The following is a 22,173-nucleotide window of genomic DNA, read 5'->3' as shown; positions in this document are numbered from 1 at the left end:
TTTTGATGTCCGATTTGATCCTTGGAAACATAGGAATCGTTTCTAGCAGCACCCACCCAGTCCTCTCCACCCCCCCCCCCCCCCCCCACCACCCATATTCTCTATAGCATAAAGGTTATCTCCTTCCACTTGCACAACATTAGTTGTCTTTGAATCTAGCCAAGCCCATCTGCTGCTAAAATTCTCTTTCACCTTCAGGTAGCTTTTCTATCCAGTCTCCTGTCACCTATTTTTGCAGGCTATACCTTATCCAAAACCAAATCCTCCTCTCACATCTTTTCATCCCCAGTTCTGCAGGTTTAAATTCCTTGCCTTCGCCTGCCTTTGTAACTTAAATTCTCTAACCCGATAACTCTTCACACGAAATCTCCATTCTGGTTTGTTATGCATTTGTCCAGCAGCCTCATTCCCCAGTTATTGGCAGCCATGTCTTTTATCACCTGAGTCCCCAGGCTATGCAATTTCCTCCCTAGTTTCACTTGATTCTCCAAATTCCTCCAGTTGAAAACTCTTCTTAAAACCCACTTCTTCAACCAAGTTTTTCTTGCTCTTCCTTTTGAATCAATGTATTTTTATTTTATCCATTTACACCTTGTAAAATATTTTGGAAGGTTTTGCTACCATAGCATTTCGTGATGGAAATCATCGTCTTAGTTGCAAGCTAATATCTGTGACAATAAAATACTTCAGTACTGCATTGATATGTTGTTTCAAATTATTACATTTATTTTAATTTCCCAGAATGGGGCTTTAATCCACAGAAATATGATTTGGCCAAGAGTGTTTCCTACTGTCTCTTAAGTTGTTTAAGGTGATTGTGCTCTATGAATGTAAAACTGTATATCCTAAAATACCGTACTGGTAGTTACCTAGAATTGACAGGACTTGTGAATTTTAATGACTTAATTCAACTTTCACTTGAGATGTTGAATATTTTGTGTGAATTTTATCGCCAAGGCAATCTTGTACTGAAAGATTTAAGGGAAAGAAGCATTTAATGGAAATGGTCTCTGAAGTATAACACAAATAAGAAAATAAATTTGAAATGTTCCACCGGGCTCAAGCGATATTATTTATTGTTAATAGAGATAAATGCATTAATAAACTAATGCTAGAGGCAGGTGGCACTTTTGTATACATGCTCACATATTCTATTTTGAAGATGAATATTCAGCTGATTTAATAAACTTGCTTACCCCAATCTGCCATAGCAAGGTAAACCATTATTGTGCCTAACCAAAGTGTATTGATTAGGTCATTAAGGAATGTTGCAACATATCCATTAACTCTCTATCACAGATTCTCCTATTCCCTAGCATTTTAAATTAACCACAATGCTGAAGCCAGATGCATGTTTGAGCTCATAACTTTGAAAGGTTTATGTCATGTCTTAACATGTCTTAAGATTTAATTCTAATGGTTTTTCCATCAATTAAACATATATATTTCTGTCTGAGCAAGATGTATAAAACACCAAAATGTATAATATTTCTGCAAAATGAAATGTGTTTACATTGAATTCTGTTTAAAGCAGGTTGTTTGTTGCCTGATGCTGCACAAAGAGTTTGATACCAATTCAATCCATAAGGTTTTTGATTGTACGTTGGATATTAACATTGAGGCGGACATAATTTATGCCAGACTTGATTCTGGGACAGAAAAAGATGGTTTAGCGTATTCCCCCATTGTGCCATCAAACTATTCAACCCATTAAAGAAATATCCTTCCATCGTCAAAACAGAATTTATTATCCAAATAGATGTCATTCTGGATGTTTGATTAGGTACATAGATTTAAATTAGCTAATTAGTTGATGAAATTTGTGCAACCTTTGCACTTTATGGCTAAGCATGAGTAACTTTCTATTTTGGTTCACCTTACAGATATTAAAATTACATTTTCAGCACTGGGAGGACTTTGGAGATTTGCAATTTATTGTTGTAAATGTTTTCCTTCAGTACTCTAATTGAAGAAAACTTAAAATATTCATTTGAAACCTACGACATAGACTACAGCTTTAAAACTGTGATCCTTGTATTATTCAAAGATGAAGTTTCACTTTTAAAGGGTCCATGTAGCTTCCCTGTTGCAATTGTCCAACCTAATAATAGTTGTCATTTAAAATCATTTAATGTTGTACAGGATTCATATCTATTTCAAATCTTGAGCAATTGTAGCATCTCACTTTTTTGACCACAGATGTTTCATAGCAGACTGGCATGAGATCAACTTGTTCCAATGTTTTTCTGTTTTAGGTAATTATCCCAGACCGCCAAATTATGGTGGAGTACCGAACACCAACTACAGTGGTCCGGGTCCAGGCATGAATAACAACATGAGTATGAATATGAACAACCAGATGCATGGTCAGGGTCCAGCTCAGCCTTGCAGTAACATGACAGTAGGGAGAATGTCATCATCAGGGATGTCGAACTGGCCTTACTCTGGCAACATGAGTAATATGACCCCAAACTCTCCAAGCATGTCACAACAGGTTGGCGCAGGGATGGGACCACCAATGGCAACTGTAAATCGCAAGGCACAGGAGGCTGCTGCTGCAGTGATGCAAGCTGCGGCAAACTCTGCTCAAAACAGGTATGCAAAAACAAAATGGTTTCTTCAGGCTGGATGCTAAATTTGTTAATGTTTTAGAAGACACTTCTAATATACGTAGAAGGCCTTAATGAAGGCAAGCAAGTAAATTTTGCCTCTGATTTGTCAGTTCTCACACTGACATTCTTTAAGTTATGGATACGTGGCTGGTTTACACTAAGCATAATTAAATTTAGAAATTTCCAACTGGTGTGGTGCACGAGAGCTATTGTCCTGCACTGTAGCTTTAATCAGCTTTATAATGAATGGCAATGTATTTGTTAGATATTAAATATGATTCCTGTCATGAGGCATTTGGATAACAACCTCATACTCTAAACGTATACATGGTTTATTCATGTTACGGTCACTCAAGTGTTTCAGAATTCGGATAGTTTGTCTCAGTGCAGCCTATCATATGCACAACTTCTCAATTCTATCAATTTCCAACAGGTCCAGTGCATAATGGATTTGAGAACCTATATTTGGGAGGAAACCTAGGCCTGACTAGTTATGCACTTAGCAAATCATTCCCCCTTTCAGATGATTCCACAACTGCATTCCTATCACCCAACACAGATATATTTTGACTAGCAGACTGAAAAAATGAAAGTTAGGGAAGACTGAAAATATAAAGCCAAAGAGATCGTCTCCCCTTTTCTCTGTGTTCCTTGAACTACTGAAGTTAATGGACATAAGAAAGTTGCAATGACTTAAAGATTTTTAGTACAGCTAGTGCTCCCCTCCAAATGGAGCAAAGTACAAACGTAACAAAATTTTTTTCAAAATTTTATTTACAACGTGGTAACAGGCCCTTCCAGCCCGACGAGTCCACGCCGCCCATTTTAAACCCCAAATTAACCTACCCGTACGTCTTTGTAATGTGGGAGGAAACCGGAGCACCCGGAGGAAACCCACGCAGACATGGGAGAACGTACAAACTCCTTACAGTGACGGGAATCGAACCCCGATCACTGGCGCTGTAATAGCGTTGCGCTAACTACTACGCTGCCGTGCCGCCCCACTTGTAGTGTACTCACCTTTTGATCGTAAAGTAAACTGAGCACAGTCACAGCATTTAATTATCCTTGCTATAATAAAAAAAACAGCTCTTGAAGGGAAGTTTCCATCTGCTAAGCAGATATTACACATGTACATAAGTATGTTTTATCAGTGTAGCCATTCTTGTGGCAGCTACATGGTAGAATTACCTAAGCACATCTCAATGTTTATTGTCGACCTCTGATGTTTTCAACCTAATAGCTAAAATGAATAAATCTGTACAGGACATTTCCATGAACAGCTATTTACAAGAAGCTGCAGGTGATTTAAAGTCAGTAACAAACATTAGACTTGCAACGCAGTGTCTGATGAGAAGGAATGCTTTAACCACAAAACTCCAGGAAATTCATACTTCCATATCAGTTTCTTTCCCAAAAAGTTTTGCTTCACTTTCATCTATTGTTAGCTAAAAAAACTAAAACATTACCAGGAGATTTAACATTCAATCATTCTATTTAAAATGTTTCCAGTAATCTGAATTTCCAGACAATAGTTTCTTTTTTAATAAATTATCACGTAAATTATTTGCTTCATGAATAAAATCCAGTTCTGAGGATCTCAGAATATACTTAGTTGCAAGAATGAGCTGTGTTCAGTTCGCATTCTTTCCAAAGAAATGAATGGCTTCATATCAGATGAGATTAGTGAACAAACTGTCTTTCATACATGCTGGATTACATTCTCAATTCATCAGTTCTTCTTCCTGCTGTTTGAACATGATGTTGAAGCAAGGCATTCCATTGGGTACCTAGGAACCAACAATTGGGCTGCATATCTCAAAATGTGCTCCCTATTGGAATAATCGAGGAATGTCATTGGAGTAAGTTATGGTGAACCTTTATTTAACTTGTGTTGGAATGCATGAGATGAAATACCTATAAGAGAATTGGAAAGCAAACTGAAGCAGAAAATGGTAAATTACTGGTAAATTGACAAAATATTCCTCCTTGCCCCCAACACCCTTGGGAATACAGCAGCCTCAGATACAAATGTTGCTACATACTTCTGTAGTACTATTGTAGCTCCTCGGTAATCTGTTGATTTAGCATTCTTTCCACCAGCTTTCTAGCTTCTGAATTATCCTTTTTTGAATGACTGAGCTAGAGATTTTACACATATCCATTACATGTTGGTTCACACTGGCTGTCTCTCTTCAGGGCAGGGCAGGATGGGTAACTTTTTACCTTTCTCAATTAGTGTCCTGTCATCATTCATGTAGCCAAATCTAAGTCTTGAATGTTTGAATTGAGAAATTAATTGTGTAATTGGAGTTATTTTGTAGTTATGATATTGTGTTATATAGAATTCGTTTCTATTGCTATATTTATATTTCATTTCCTTCAATAGTGATTATTTTGTGCCAGTTTTCACTCCGTGGTTTTGTTATAATAGCAGGAAAGGAGAATAATTGCTCTGAAGTAAATAATTTTTTATTTGGTACTTATTCTTCAATATTGAGTTTTAAAATCATTTTACTTGGCAATATTCAAATGCTGTTACCTGTCGTGCATTTTTGAGTTTAGTGTTTTTTTTCGGTTATACAGCTCTTGACTGTAGTTCCAATTCTGCCAGAATATGTTGCTTTACACTCCATGTCCAAAATATTTATGTGCAGTTACATTCAATGATTACAGTTTCATGTGAGAAATAATATGTAACTATTATTGCAACATTTTGCAACATTGGCAGTGTTGGTAATCAGCAAATCAAAAATTCAACAAATGTATATAGCATTATAAGTAATGCACATTTAATGGAGAATGTATGACTTAACATCCATTAAGGAACTATGCCGTTGATTTGTCCAGAGTGTGTTTTCTGTGAATATCTGATACACTGTATATCGCTAATTTGCACATAACACACAGATTGCACTTTAAACAATTAGTAGTGCAATTTGTATGGACCGGAAGTCAAGTGCTGACAATACAGGATACCCAATTTTAGTCTCATTTGTAACTTGGGTAAAGCCCTATCCAGTTATGATTCCTTGTTTGCGTGGAAGCACTGTGTGGAAACGGAATGTGTCATTTAAATGCAGTAGAAATCTAAATTATTGTCTTGCCCCAATGTCTTCAGTTTGGATAGTCTTCTTGCGTAGCAGTTATAATTCCCTTTCAGCTGCACAAACATATAGGTTACCAGTTGGAGAGGGGAGGGATTAAAAAGTAATTATATTAATAAATACAGGTAAATATTATACCATTGCAGGATGGAAAAAAACCTGATGCTACACTGTACCATTTCAAGGCTTTAAAGAGTTCTTTTAACTCTTTATTACTTACATTTTCTCTGAATATTTGAAGATAAATGAAAATAAACAATCTGTACTTTTCTATCTGAAATAATTACAGAGTTGCAGTGTCCTTCAGAAATGTTAACCATTTTATGTAACCCTTTCAATCTCAATATTAGATTTGATTGAATATTGTTTAAGTGGATTGCTATAAGCTGCACATGACAGTCTTGTTATACAGAAAAAAAAAGCTCTTGGCTGTTACAGTTTAGTGAGAGAAGCAGTTTGAAGAATTCTGTGTTTCTGTATGGTTTACTAGCAAGTAGCTGCTACTTAACAATGTTTAAAAATGACACCTAGCCAAACCAAAACCCATTGGTATACATGTTTTGAATTTACATTTTTATGGGTTATATCCGAAATGATTTTGTGGATCTTTTTTAAAGTTTGAGTATTGGATTCTTTTGCACAATATGGCAGGTATTATTTACAGTATCCTTTTTTATGGAAACCAATTCAGACATTTATTTGTTTTAAATTGGCCATTTGAAATTATAATATACCTGAGTAACTGGCATTCATTTTGAAAATTAAACCCGTCCCAAAATACAGTAAGTGGCTTATTATTCTATCAGGTAGTGTACTTTGCTTGCATAGTCCTTTGAGTGTATGGTTAACGGAAAGGATTGTCCTTAATGTGTGTGTGTGTATGTGTGTTCTTTATTCTTCTGCCCTCTCCTTTCCTGACTGTCCCTTTAAATTTCTTGTGTACCTTGTCCAAGTTAGCCTTTTTCATAAATAGAGTCTAACTAGGGTGGAATGATGAGACAATAGAGAGAACCGCAGCAAACCCCAGATTATCCTTTCTCAGTGTTTGCTTATGCATGTCACAACAGGAGTTACTGAATAGCAATCAGGAATGGGCCAAGCCACTCAATTTTCATTCATACTATTCCAAACTCTTGCCGTCACTAATAAGAGATTGGGCTGACACATTATGTGAGCTGGGTTATTCAGCACTGCACCACATAGTCTACTAAGTTAAATGATTTTGATGAAAGTAGATGATTGCACGATTGCGATTATACCAGCAATATGATTGAATATGATACATCACGTGCCTACCCTGCAAAAAATAATTGAAAAATTAATGTGTTATATTTTGAGTAGAATAACCCATAATTCATACAAAATCTAAAGGAAATGTGTTAAGCCATCAGAAGAATAGAAACAACTATCGTGCACATTGTAAAGGGAAGTTTGTAGCAGCATGCATTCACAACTTTCAACAGCCAGGTTTCCATTGTTTCAGTTTAGAATTGCTTGGGAAACAAGTGAAATCTGAAATAAATATGAGCCCAATAAAGATAGTATCCCACTGTGACGCTTATGGCATACAGGCCATAATGTCACAATTGATTCCTGGTGTGTACTAAAATAGCTGACCTCAGCCAGATCTGTAGGCATGACATTACAATTGATCTCTGTGTCTCCAGGAGCTCACTGTTCTATGATTCCTGGTGGGACCTGCTTGTGTAGACATCTAGTGAAGACAGAATCAGGCTATGCTGTGACTCCTCCTTTAGTCTGTCAGGAATTAGTCCCTGCATTGTTCTTATTTGAATGGTCAACAGGGCAAGGTATTAGTGAATGAATCCAATCCATGGACCTGAACTCCTCAAAAGTTATCAATTTAAGACTAAAACAGCTGATTGAGGAAGTGGAGAAAAGAGAACCAGTTTTAATTTAAACATTCAATCTTCAGATCTGATCAGTTTTCACTTTTAATTTTGTAATGAATTAAAATATGAGAATCCAATACTTCAACCTTAAATACTTTTCATTTAAAATTCAGGGAAGATTATTGGACATAGAAAAAATGGAATTAATTGTAAAAACCCATCTTGCTTAAACTGTTAAATCTTTAAATTCCATTTTAATTCTTGAGGATTGATGGGTAAATATCTCATGAATTTTAACAACTAATGCAGAACTGACACAGAATAAAAACAAAGGAGCTATTTCTTTCCCAATTTAGGCCACCGTACATTAGGTCGCCTGGTTATCCCAGTCAGACTGGGCCTGGTGGACGTCCTGTGTTTCCACCACAACATCCCAACTATGGCAACACTCAGGCTCCCTTGATGTACCAGCCTGACCAGTACGGGTAGGTAGCTGTTATATGATTGGATCTGCTGTGGGACCATGGCGTTTCCCAGCGGGATTTATAACCCGACTGCAAAAAAAAGGATTGTTCTTTGTGGTTTCCTTTTTTGATTCTGTTTAGTTATGTTTTGTACTAACCAGAGCTATGAGAGAATGAAAAAAAATGCATGCCTCACACCTGCATGGCTTTTGGCATGGCTGAACCTCTTCCTGCCTAATGGGGAAGTTGTAAACCGCAGTGCAGAGCTATTACATTACAAAGACTGGGGACTGCATTAAAAAAATTCAAGGCCTTCTCACTACACAGTTATTTCAAAGTCCCATTTTGAAGAGCTGAACATTCAAAAGTGAGAAAAATTATGTTTGACTCTCAAGCATGTCTAACTTTCTGATACCTTCAGTCATTGGATTGAACTTCAACTGAATAGCTGTAGTTTTTACTGTGTGGAATATTACATGGGGAAGGAAGCCTCAGGTGCATTATTGAAAAATGTTTCCACAACTTTGTATAACAATTCACCTTAAAGAGTGATCCTCCATATCAATGCTTTCTTTACTGGAAGAAACTGGGGAGAGTGTCATTACTTCATTTGCCTTTTTTTTAAACATTTCAGGAGCTCCTTTACCAGAATAGTGAGAGGTTGGTTTCCGGCTTCAGCCAGTATCACTTTGAGCTGATTGCTGAATAGGTTGAAGGTGCATCCCAAACTCACTGGCCTTTACTCAATACTTCCCCAAAGTAATCAGGATAAGTGACTGAGCAGTATAAACCACATGGCACCCCCTAAATTTAGTCACAGAGTGAAATGATTAAACATGTTTTATCTTTGCATTATAAAAGATTACTTTTCTTTAAAATGGCAGGTGCTGATGAAATTATTGGAAACAGTAAGTGAAATCTGGTCCGAAGGAGCTGTTAATTAACTCAGGGTATCTCAATAATTGTGCCATCTCTTTGTGTGTACTGTGCCCTCTCCCCAGCAGTCTCCCACAATGACTTTCCTCTAATACTTTGCCAATAGGGACATCGGCATTCATTGTTTAAATGTATTGTAAACAAAATCTCAGGGTATGGGAGCCTTGCTTTACAATTCCTTGTAACCTTTGCATTTTTACCAAGAGCAAAAATATCAGGAAAAGTTCACATGATGCCTATTTGATACAAAGGAGTTGAGACGAACATTTGCAGCGTTGTAGAATTCTTCTAGCATTTGTTAATCAAATAAAAATCAAATTTGCTTCTCTAGGGTGCTGCAAAATACTGAGATGAAGACTAAAAGCTTGATTACATGCAATATGTTTTTAAAGACCCCATGCTGAAATAAGCAAGTCCCCATATTGATGTACTAAAATAGCTGAAACCTCTATTGTGTTGAAAGGCTGAGAACTTGTGTTTTGAGTTTTTTGGTAAGTGCTTTTCAGATGGAGGGCACACCTTTGCTCTGGTTCGTATAATCTGTGATCCTGGACTGGATCTTGGATATCAATCCAATACATATATTTGTGGTTTCAGAAAAAAGTATTAGGTTCATAATGGGGAAAAAAAACAGAAAGCTTGCATTATCTTTTACTCATGGAAATGATTTTGCAACCTTACTGGTAATTCCATCAGATGTATGCAATACAAAGAAGATTTACCATTGAAATCTTCTCTCGGTATATATTTTGGTGAGAGAAGACCGTTTCTGTGATGAATATTTATGTGCTGGAAGTTGTTGCCATTGATTCTGATTGTTCAATGAAAAATGGAATGAATTGAAAAGTCTTACAAAACCATGGGGGCAAGAAACTGCTCCTATACTGTAGCTTGAATAAAGGAAAGATAAAGTGGCAAGTACAAATTTTACAGAAGGGTCTGAAAATAAATATCATTGGTCAGTTTTTAAAAAAGATTAGTTACTGTTGAGGGCAAATCATTCATCCATTGATCAACATTTGCTGCAGCCACTGTGATATCTCCTCCTCTCAGATGCTAATTAGTTTGTGTTTACATTTACAAATTTGCAAGAAACCAAGAGCCATGTTTTAAATCATAAAGACCAGATGATAGAGCTACCTTTACTTTAAGTGAAATTCAGTGAGTAGTCATTGGTCAGTTATTCGGGTATCGTTGGAGGCTGTTTTGAACCAGTTTAACTGCAGGGCTGGAATTGACTTGCTTGTCATACTAAGTATGAATTAAAAAGTGTAAAGTAGAACAAGTGAACATCGCAAAACTAGGAACAGGCAACTTAGGACTGTTATTGGCACATAATTTGCAGCTAGCTTTCCCTCTACTTATAGGTCCACACTGACCTGGATAGCAGTAACTTGGTCTGCAGATTTGACTGCCCTGATCAGTGAAATCCTGTGAATTTAACAAGGATCTCTTTTCATAAGTAATAAGTCCAACAGGAGAAATGCTTTGACAACTGACTAAGCCTGGATTATGTAGTGTCAAAACTGTGAAACACTGGAAATTTTTGAATATATGTGAGTGGCTCAGCCATTTACAAGTATTCAAAAAAAACACTAATCATGCTAAAAGAAATATTCAATAAAATACGAGAACACACAAAATCAAACAACTTTTATTAAATACTTGAACCTCACCTTCTTGCATCCATTCCTCTCCATATGAAATGAATGGAGCTGCTGAAATTGTGGTACATCTGGGTTCAGTGATGATTTCCTGGCATAACTGGTGGGAAAATACAGGAAGTTAGTATTAAAACTAGCCCCCACCTGTTTTCCAAGGCAACATCGGATGTAATTTCAAAAAAGAGTAAGCTAGTTCTTTCTGGCATCCTGTCCAATATTAATTCCTTAAGCAAATATCTAAAGATATGTCATCTGTTATTCCAGTTTGGAGGTGGAGGCCATCAAGAGTAATTTATTTGCTGTAAAGCACTTTGGGATAGTGAAAGTCCATATATGGACTATAACAGAGGGACCTAGGGGTGCAGGTACAATAGTTCTCTGAAAGTGGCGGCACAGCTGAGCAGGGTGATGAAGAAGGCTTTTGACATGCTTGTCATATTGCAACTCGTTGATGAGACTATACCTGGAATAATTTGCTTAGTTCTGGTTGCCCAGCTGTAGTCAGTAAGCTGGAAAGAATGCAGAAGAAATTCACAATGATGTTACTGGGATTGGAGAGCTTGAGTAATAAGGATACGCAGGATAGGCTGGGACGACTTTTCCTTGGAGTATAAGAGGCAGAGACGTGACCTTATGGACCCATAGATTTATAGACTTATCACCTTTCTCATACAGGAACATAATAATACCAATTGATGAGAGAGGAAGAAGCCTGACTGAAGGTTGCCTTAGAAGTGAAAGATGGGCCTTTGCTCCTTGAGTCACTCAAATGAATTAATTTATCAGATGAGGAATGATGAGGGAAGTGGCATATTTGCCAATGCCCAACCCATTCAAGCTACTGTTTTGAGCCTACAAAGCAAACCTCTCCGTGCACCAGTTTACTCTTTAGTATGCTCATCAGTGTCTGAACAGTTCCTCACATCTCCATCTCTCCAGCCATTACTGATATTCATCCTCACTGTGATTCATGTTCCCCATCCATGTATAGCAATCACAGCTTCTTAGTGACAGAATTCATTGGTCACATTTCATTCAACATCAATCAAGTGGAATTAAAGTTAGCAACAAAATTATGATATAGCTTTAGTTATTTTCATTGCAAAAGTTAATTCACATTCTTAATCTCCTATAAAGCCTTCACCCCTCTGAGGGCATGCTGAAAGATGATAGTGACCACTCCCACCCCCCCCCCCCCCCCCCCCCCCCCCCCCAAAGGAAGTGGTTACTTTGAGAGTGCACAACTACAGAACTCGTCTACCATGCATGGGCTCAGATACTAATACTTCGCTGGTTCTAGGAAGAAAGACAATTGAGTTTTCCGCAGGTGACTTGCACTTCACAAGTAAGCAGAGAAAGAAATAGATCTGGACAACAGTCCATTGGGCTTGTCTGAGCTCTACACGCTGGATGCAGATTGCCCAGCTTGGGCTATCAATGAATAGAATCTACATTTTGGACACATTCGTAGCAGTAAGGACATCAAGGGTTTTTGTTTCACCTTAGAATAGTTTGAAGCCAGTGATATTTGCTAAGATGTTTCCATCCGTGGAAAGTCTGGCACACCTGCATAGCACATCAAACAGAGAAATCAACAAGTGCATGCAGGCCTTCTCCAAAGGCTTGCATTTTATAAATTATACATTAATTAAAATACATGGTAACCCTGGTATTGACCCATCAGCACCACAATGATGTGCCCGGCAGCTCATTGCTAGCATAGAGGGGAGGACCTTGAGAAGGATGAATTTGAAAGGGGACATGGGGGAAGGGGCTTTGATCAAAATGATTCCTCTACTGAAGCATTGCCAACCTTTCTGTCTGCCTGTTGGTATTCAACAAGTCTTCTCCTGTCCAAGTATCTATCTGATGTACATATTGATCTGTCTAAGGGAGTGAGCTTCAAAACCCAGAAGACATCAGCCTAAAGCAGTTCAGCTATTAGAGCATGGTTGGGAACATTCTACCTCCACCTCTGTTGAATCTGTATGATACTGTACTATGTTGGAATTGCAGGAGTTATAAGACCAAATGTTTATAATCCCACAAAGTTGTGCATACAGGTGTAAAGCACCATTATATTTCACTAACGTGTATTTTTTTGTTGGCATCGTTTTGAAGCCTTGCATAATTTTGATTAGTGCCTTGCATTGACCAATTATGTGGAATAGAGAGAGACAAATCGAGGTACAGCAGAAGGCCTACACAAAAAATGTATTTCTGTTTACAAGATTGATTTGTGTTGGGGGAAGTGTGGTTGCCATACTTGCAGATTTGCCAATTGTATCGTCAACCTCTTGCAAGGCCACTGTGATCTAAACAAGCCTTTTCACTGGTAAGTTCTGAAAAACAAGGGAAGCCTGTGCACACTGAATTAAAGTTTAAAACTCATTTAAGATAGCATAAGTTTAGCTATTAGCACGCACCTTGATATGTTTGGATTAAACAGTTATTGGGTTGGAGGGAGCTTCCCAACACACTTACACTTTCAGCACAAATACCTCTGTCCTATTCTTAAACTGCCTCAATAATGCACCAATATATCCCATGCCCTTTCTATACATTAAAAGTAACATACATGCTTTAAACCAAATTTCCCACACCTAATCTTTAATCCAAATATTCCTGAGCCCTCAATCTGAATGTGCATTCTTCAACTTTGTGCACTGTTTCTGGCCTTCTCTCCTCACTGCAGCAAAGAGAATTTCAGATAAAATCACTCAGCCCTAGAATAGAGTTTAAATAAAAGACCTGTTCCATCTGATCAATATATTTTCTGATACAGAGCAACTTGCTTTTCTTTTTACTGTCAATTTTGTGGACGAGAACATTAGCCAGTTAGTCTGCTTAATAAAATTAATTTATTAACTAATTACAAATCTTGGAGCTCAAAGAATACTGCAGGATTTGAGCTTGTTTCCTTTGGTCAATGAATGGATCCTAATTGTGCCCCACAGGAGATAAAATGGTGTTATTCACGATCAATTGTAATGCACAATGTTTGAATGACATTGGGAGACAAAGGCTCTTTGCTGTAATAGTGTTAGATACTGCACAGAATCTCTGTCATTGTGAAGATATCTTTCAACTTTTTAATGTTAATTTCTCTTGCATCTCATGGGTTTCAGTTAAATTTTTGAAATGAGTTCTTTTCATAATTTTGAAGTTTTAAAATAAACAGCTGGTAAGGGAGTGGAAATGCAATTGATGGTTGCAAAATTGCTCTCTTCTGTTTGGTAATTTTATTATTACATACTGTCTCAATTTACATAGCTTTATTCCATTGAAATATATAATGGAACCATGTTGGTTAGTTTTCAAGATCTATTGGATAAAAATATTTTAATTCAGTTTCTATAAATAACAGCAGTGAATATGGAATATTAACCCCATCACCCAGCATTTGGTCTATAGCCTTCTATGCCAAAGGGATTCAAGTGCTCATCTCGACACTTCTTCAATGCTGTCAATGACCCAGCTTCAGCCACTGTCAGGCAGTGCATTCTAAGTATTGACCACTCTCTGGATGAAGAAGATTCCCCCAATATATCCCCTAAATCTCTTCTCCTCCACCCCCCCCCCACGATAAACCTTTGTCCTCTAGTTCTATCTACCTCTGATACAGAGAAAAGATTCCTAAAATCTACCCTATCTATACTTGTCATAATTTTATATACCTCAATCATGTCCCCTCTTAACCTCCTCCACTTCAGGGAGAACAAACCTAGTTCTCCAGTCTTTCCTCATAACTGAAACACTCCATCCTCATGAATCTCCTCTGCACCCTCTCCAGCACTATAACATACCTTGGTGACCCTAACTGCATACAGTGCTCTGACTGAGGTCTGACCAAAGTTTTATAAGGTTACTCAGTGCTCCAACTAATGAAGGCCAGTATCCTATATGCCTTTCTAACTACATTGTCTACAACCCTCCACCATCACCCTTTGTCTCCTATTGCCAAGCCAATTTTGGATCCAGTTTCTCAACTTGCTCTGGACTCGCAGCGGCAGCAGGTAGTTAGAGTTGGCAGTCATTCGTCAGGAACCATCTCAGTGAGCACAGGCTCACCTCAAGGCTGCGTCCTGAGCCCTTTACTGCTTAGCTTGCTCACACACGACTGCATTGCTAGATTCAGCACCAACTACATCATTAAATTCGCTGATGACACAGCAGTGGTGGGTCTCGTCAGTGACGGTGATGAGTCTGCATATAGGATGGAGGTGGAGCAGCTAACAGTGTGGTGCATATTCCACAATCTTGCCCTCACTGTGGACAAAACAAAGGAGATGGTGATTCAGGAGGGCTGGCAAGCATGATCATACACCGCTGACTATTGATGGTGCTGCTGTGGAGAGGGTCAGCAATATTAAGTTCCTGGGGGTTCACCTAGCGGATGATCTGACTTCCACTATTAACACCTGCAGCCATCGTTAAAAAAGCCCAGCAGCGGCTTTACCCCCTCCGGAGACTCAGAAAGGCAGGCCTCCCTATTCCATACCTCATTTTTTACAGGGGCACCATTGAAAGCATCCTGTCCTACTGCCTCACCTCCTGGTTTGGTAGCTGCAAGGCTTACGAACAACAGCAGCTCAATAGGACGGTGAAGACAGCTAGCAGGATCATTGGTGCCCCTCTCCCCTTTTTGATGGAGATCTAACAGTAACGCTGCGTTCGCAGAGCTACAGTCATCATTAAGGACTTTCGTCACACTTCTCATGACCTGTTTTCCCTCCTGCCATTGGGGAAGAGGTATAGGAGCATCTGCTCTAGATCTAGTAGGATGCTGAACGGCTTTTTCCCCACAAGCAGTCAGGATCATAAATGGAGTGTGTCCCCTTCCACTTCCAACGACAAGCTCTCCCTCCACACACACATAAACATAATCACATCAATACAGAGTTTGATAGTTAGTTACCTGATGCATTGAACTTCTTCTCGAACTGAATAAGCACTTATTAATACATAAACGCACTTTATCAGCTATGAATATGTGGTGTTGATATGTTTTTAGTTTTTTAGAGATGTTTTTTATAGACTATTTTAGATATTTATCACTTTTCTTTGTGTTGCACTGATATGAGCTGGTGAGAAACAGTATTTCATCTTTTTGTGTATGTAAATACTCAGAGAAATGTGACAATGAAGTAAATCTTGAATCTTAATCTTGGATTCCCTGGGCCCTGACCGTTTGAACCAGTCTCCCATGCAGGAGGACCTTGTCAAAGGCTTTACTAAAGTCCATATAAATTACACTGCTGCCCAGTACACTTTATTACCTCTTCATAAATTGATCAGACAGGATCTGCCCTTGATAAATCCATGTTGGGTGTCTCTGATTAGTTCCTGCCTTTCCGAGTGATCATTAATCCTCTCCCTCAGAATTTTTTCCAGTATCTTCTCTAGCACTGATGTTAGGCTCACAGGTCTATAGTAACCAGGCATTTCCCTGCTGCCTTTCTTGAAAAGGGGGACCATGTTTGCTGTCCTCCAGTCATCTTGTACCTCATATGTCCAGCAAAGATTTAAAAGTCTCAGACAGAGCTCCAGTAATCTTTTCCCTTGCCTCCTGCAGCAACTTGGGATAAATTCCATCTGGTCCTGGGGATTTATCCACACTTAAGCCTGCCAAGGCATCAAGAATTTCTTTATTTATGGAGATCTGCACTGAACTTTCACCTACCCCTTCATTGAATTCTCCAGTTCACCAAGTCTGTTTCCTTTGTGAATACCAATGAAAAGTATTAATTTAAGACCTTACATGTATCTTCTGGCTCCCCACACAGATTGTCCCTAATAGGCCCTATTTTTCTGGTTATTCTTTTGCCTTAATATACTTGTGTAATGCCTTCAGATTTACCTCAATCCTGTTTGCCAATGATTTCTCGAGACCCTTTGCCTTCCTAATCTCCTCCACAAGCGCCTCCCTATACTTTTTATACCCTTTGCAGGCCTCCCCTGTCATTAGTTCCATATACCTATTTTATGCGTTCTTTTCATTCTTCATCCAAACCTCAATATCCCTCAACATCCAGAGTTCCCTCTACTTGTTACACCTGGCTTTTCCATTGTAGGAATGCTTTGATCCTGAACTTCTGCTGTTTCTCCTTTGAATGCTTCCCGCTGTGCAGATGTAGACTTGCCTGCAAGTAGATGCTCCCAGTCTGCCTTTGCCAGGTCCTCCCTTATGAAATTGGTCTTACTCCAGTTTAAGACCTTTATTGCTGGTCCATCCCTATCCTTTTCCATAACTACTAAAATATACAGAGTTAGGGTCAACATCTCCAAAATGTTTTCCTTCTGACATTCCTTCCACTTGGCCAGCCGTATCCCCCAAGATAAGCTGCAGTAATGCTTCTTTCCTCATTGGTCTCTCTATGTACTGCAGTCCTGGACACACCTCAGAAATTCTGCCCCCTCTGAGCCTTTGACAGTAAGAAGGCAATCTCAGTTAATAATTGGGAAATTTGAAATCCAACAGTATGATAACCCAATTGTTATTGCATCTATCTGATATATGCCTCTGTACAGTTCCTCTAGCTCCTGTTGACTGTTGAGAAGTCTGTAAGACACCCCCAAAAAGGTGATGACTCCCTTTTTGCTTCTAATCTCTACCCATGGCCTTGTTCTATGATATCCTCCCTCAATACTGAAGTAATGAAATTTTTGACTAACAGTGCAATACCTTCTCCCCTTTTACTCCCACCTCTGTTGCTTCTGAAAGTTCTGTACGTTGTAATATGGAGTTGCCAGTCCTGCCCATCGTTTAACGATGTTTCAGCAATGGCAACAATATCGTAGACCACCATGTTAATTAAAGTTTTGAGTTCATCTAATTTACTAATTATACTCCTTCATTACAATAGACACAATTTAGCTTTGAATTCCCTTGATGTTCATTTACTTGTTCTGCTTACTGGACTTTTTCTCCTCCAAGTGCTTGTGCCTCTCCATCTGACCTTTTGTACCTTTTAAATCCTTGTATGTTTCCTTCATCCTCAAATATGCATGAATCTTGAGAATAATGACAAATCATTTGACTACAGAACCTTGCTCAGGCCTCATACAAAGATACTTCAGTTCTTTTTTTCTTCTCCTTAAGGGCATAATATCAATATTAGGGCCTCTGCGCTGCTAGAGTTGCAATGATTCTGATAACAGATCAACATTTGGATTTTCCTTGCCTGTGATATTCTGCTACTTGTGGAATGATAAATTGACTTGGGTCATTGGCAGAGCAACAAAATTCATTTGACGTTCATTGTACTTGTTCTTTCCCATTCTGTTGTTTTATTTTGCAAAAAATATTCCACTATATAATATTGGCACAATGTAAATTTTCTAAAATGAAATAAAGCAAAAATAAATGTAGTTAAATGTGCAAGTTCAGGCTCAAAGTGCAGAGATAAGAATAGAGTATGGGTTTGAAGCTTGTTTTTAACACAGATTTATGAAAACAAGGCACATCATGGGAAGCTTTTACTTTTTCCCTGTCTGCTTTGTTCAATAATAACTAGAGGCCATAACTTATATTAAAAAAAAGTCTCTTGGGTAAAACGCACTTGGAGCAAAGAAGAGTTTTCAGCCACAGGATGCAACAAAACCTTTATCTCTGTTGGACTGATGAACTATCTTGTTTTCATGAACTGACCTCAGCAGTACGGGGTTAATGAGGGGAAAAAATTCGGTGATGTTTCATTTATGGCCTTTTAGGGCAATTTTCAGTAGAATTTTTATCGTCTTTTGAAGTTCTCCAAGGATCACAGATTGCTTATGAAAGTATTGTATTAAAGCTGGCTACTTATATATAATTCATACTCTGGTTGATAGTGCCAACAAAGCACTTTGTGCCCTCTTATTTTCTCAGAAGCCCTGGCAATGAAGTGGTAATGATGGGCTGAAGGTTGCTGGGAATGTTAAAATAAATGCATACAGTGCACTTAAATGTCAAAGGGAAAAAAAACATTCTCTGCCAGCATCAGTTAATGATTACAGCTATATCTGGCTCTTAACAAAATGAAGTTCTAGTTTAGCATTTTGAACTTCAGCTAAATATGGAAAATTTAATTCCATTACATTTAAATTTGAAGCTTGTTACTGCATTCTCATCAATCAACATTTCAATTATTTCATGACTTTTACAGAATCATGATATCCAGTTTACACAGAATCATATTTTGTGCAAATTAACTGCATATATTCCATTGAGGATACTCAGTAACTTTCATATTTCTGCTAGATACTGTTGATAACTCGTGGTTTCCTGTGGACACACTGCAGGTTGTCTCTTATATTACATTTGTCCCTTGAAGATGATAGGTATGTTAATTGGGTTAACTCTTACTAATTGATGTCAATTTACAAAACGGCTTTTGTGTTATGTGACAGTGACGGCGAAGTGTAGAGATCTCTTCTCATACTCTTGTCAGTGTGCAGTCCTTGAAAAAAATTCACCACATTACATGAGCCTTCCACTGTCTGTAGATTGGCAGATTGCTCATCGGACATCTACAGCTGGACAAACAGAAATTTCCTTCAACTCAACATTTGGAAGTCCTGAGACATTGTCTGTAGTCTCGACCACAAACTGTTCCTTCATCACAGATTCTACTCCTCTCCCTGGTATTTGACCAAGCTTTTGGACACCTGTGTTAAATACATGGCTTGGTGTTCAGATTTTATTTGATAATGTTTCTGTGATGGATCTCGGACCTTTTATAATATATTAAAGGTACTGTATCGATGCAGGTTTCTGCTGTCACATCATCCATTTAGCTTAAGCTCCTTAAAATAGCACACTGGAAGCCTGCAGCATGGCCAACTTTGCTTGTAAATGTGCTGACCTTTAAATGTTGATTTCTCACTGCGTTAACAATGACTCCTGTTCAGATGAATTTTTTGAAAAATATTCCATTCCTATTCAATGTGCATGTATTAGCCAGTGCTTGAATTTAAAGTTCTTTAAAATATTTTGCCTAAACTGAATGTTTGAAGTCCCTGTCCCCTGAATTTGCTTTTGTAGTAGGATTCCATCATTCTCCTGCCATTACACCAGTGGGCAACACACACAAGCCCCAGGAAAACAGAAGCCAGTTAACCATAACTGCAAGTTTCCTGATTAACAATGCAAGTGCCAACCAAATGATCATTAAGTGGTGGTAGTTCCACACACCATCAGGTGGGCGAATGTGCTGTGTGCCTCTCAAGTGGCTTGGACCACTGAAGGTTATGTTTTTTTTCCCCTACAGATTGGTCTCCTTACTCTGGCTAAGAGGCTGAGTAAAGGACCCTGGTCAGAGGAGAGTTTGTGCATCTTCCGCCATTCCACGGGTGAGTGGTGTTGAAGCTATGCCTGAATGAGCCCTTGAACCTGCTTGTCCCATGCAAACACTGCCACTGACTCTTTATGGAAGTGATAGAGACATTTTTGTTCGCCCAGATTTTGCAAATATAAAAAAATTCAGAGGTTGCTGAGAGCAATTCCCCAATCTTCCACAAGGTGCACTGTTGAGAAGTTTAAACTCTCTCCAAAATAATCCTGCAGTATTATACCTTGTAAATGAGGCATAATTGAGTTTATAATACTGCTTCACAATCCTTCTGACTCTGAAAAGGAAGCAAATTTTATCTGTGCAGGTTGTCACTCCTTCACATAAATATTTCAAAATTCTGTGCTGCTTTTAAAGTTTGATATTTTAGCTTTGATAATCAGATGTCTATTTTGTGGTTTGTAAAGCGTCTAAAAGAGTTATTTTATTACTTGGTTTTCTGTCCCTGAGAATCTTTAATTTGATTGGCTGTTCGTTTTCCACAAAGACATCATGTTGCAGAATGCCAAGGCTTCCCTAACAGTGATGCCTGGCAGCAGCTGACTTTAGGAAAGAAGAAATCCATGTCCCAGAAATCTCTCAGTATTTTGGGTAGTCTTCACTTCTGCAACATTACTTTACTCTCCACATACCTTGGCCCTTTATGTTTATGATTGACACATTTTCTGTGTTGCTGCTGGATCTGGAATTCAGAGCTGAATCAGCCCGTGTTTCTCTCCTTATCTCATTGTTACAATTCTGAACAAGATTACTTGGAAGGAGGGAATATGATGTGATCAGGCATTCATTTAATTTTTTAACATTACTGGCACATGTCTTTGGTTACCATAGGTGGTGTTGTCAGTCTTTACTGACCTTGCAGTGATTGTCACCATTGCAGTTCACGAAATCATCATTTGTGGCACAGAAGGAAAGTATTCAATCCATTTTATTTGAATTAATCCATTATCCATGCCACCCAAGAATGGACTGGAGATGAATTTGAATTTCCAGCATTTCGTTCATAACCCTGCTGGTTACACTCCTCAGCTGCTCATCCAATGCACTCTGTACTAACCCAACGTAACTGCACTGTGTAATGAATTGACCTGTACAATCGGTATGCAAGACAAGTTTTTCCCTGTACCTTTGTACAAGTGACAATAATAAACCAATACCAATTATTCAATCAGGTGATGGTTTCTACTTCCACCACCCTTTCAGGCAGTGAGTTCCAGATACCCACCATACATGAATGAAAGAATTTTCTTCTCAAGTCACCCCTTACCATCTTAATTAAATCAGTGCCCTCTAGTTAATAACTTCTCTGCAGAGAAACATGCTGTCTCACTGTTCATCTTCTGTAGATGCCTCATAGTTTAATACATCTCAATCTCTTTTCAGTCTTTGTCCCAAAGAATAAGTGCTCAAAATTATACCATTGCTTCTCCAAACAAAATTCTCCAGCCCTGGCTAATGTCCTCTTAAGTCTCCTCTGCATCCTCTCTAGTGCTATCATATCCTGCCTGTAGTTTTAAGACCATAATTGTTTATAATATTTCAGCTGTGGCCTAGCAGATGTATCATGCAGTTCGAACATGATTTCCTTGCTTAGAGTATAAGCAAGCCTTGCCTATGGTTTGCCACCTTATCTGCCTGTCCTGCTGCCTTCAGGGACTTAGGGCATGCATTCCAAATTTGCCTATTCCTCTACACTTTGGAGTATCACACCATTCATTGTAATTTTCCTTGGCATAATGGTAATGTATAACTTTACAGTTCTCCAGGTTGAATTCCACTTGTCACCTTAGTGCCCACCTAAAAGCAATCTATTAATATCTTTCTATAACCTGGAACTTTTAATCACTGTTGCAGTTGTGGTTAGCCAATTAGAAATCTGGTGATGAGATAAGCTACACATGATAATCGGAGCTTTTCCACGAGTATTGCTTCAAAGCTTTTTCTGTGATTTTAAAAAAAAAGTTGAATTAGCTGATTAGTGGAGCCATTCCCACCTTCAACACACCGGAGTCAACTATATGTATTTAAGCATTGTGCAAAGATTAGTGTTCCAAATACTCCATTTTTCAAAGACAATTGGAGCTGTCCATCTATAATTTTAAGCCTTGTGGTTTGCTGTGTATAGAAAGTAATAACAAAACTTGAGATATTCCACTTGTTGCTCCTTCCACATCACGTGTAGCTCTTAAAATTGTTAAGAACATTTAA

The 22,173-nt window shown here is 38.3% G+C and overlaps 1 protein-coding gene across 4 annotated transcripts in view; it reads left to right on the top strand.

The window, feature by feature from the left end:
• Window positions 1-22,173, top strand: part of arid1b (AT rich interactive domain 1B (SWI1-like)) — a 349,190-nt gene that overhangs the window by 259,535 nt on the left and 67,482 nt on the right. For 2 of the 4 annotated variants that reach the window (XM_052011358.1, XM_052011360.1), the window contains exons 9-10: window positions 2,256-2,595; window positions 7,929-8,057. In XM_052011358.1, the coding sequence (XP_051867318.1) occupies window positions 2,256-2,595; window positions 7,929-8,057 (469 nt within the window). The remainder of the gene's footprint in view (window positions 1-2,255; window positions 2,596-7,928; window positions 8,058-22,173) is intronic. The other 2 variants (XM_052011361.1, XM_052011359.1) reach the window with 1 other exon arrangement.

This window comes from Pristis pectinata, chromosome 3, assembly GCF_009764475.1.
Source record: "Pristis pectinata isolate sPriPec2 chromosome 3, sPriPec2.1.pri, whole genome shotgun sequence".
In the NCBI taxonomy this organism is placed as follows: Eukaryota; Metazoa; Chordata; class Chondrichthyes; order Rhinopristiformes; family Pristidae; genus Pristis; species Pristis pectinata.
This window is presented reverse-complemented; position numbering and strand designations above follow the sequence as displayed.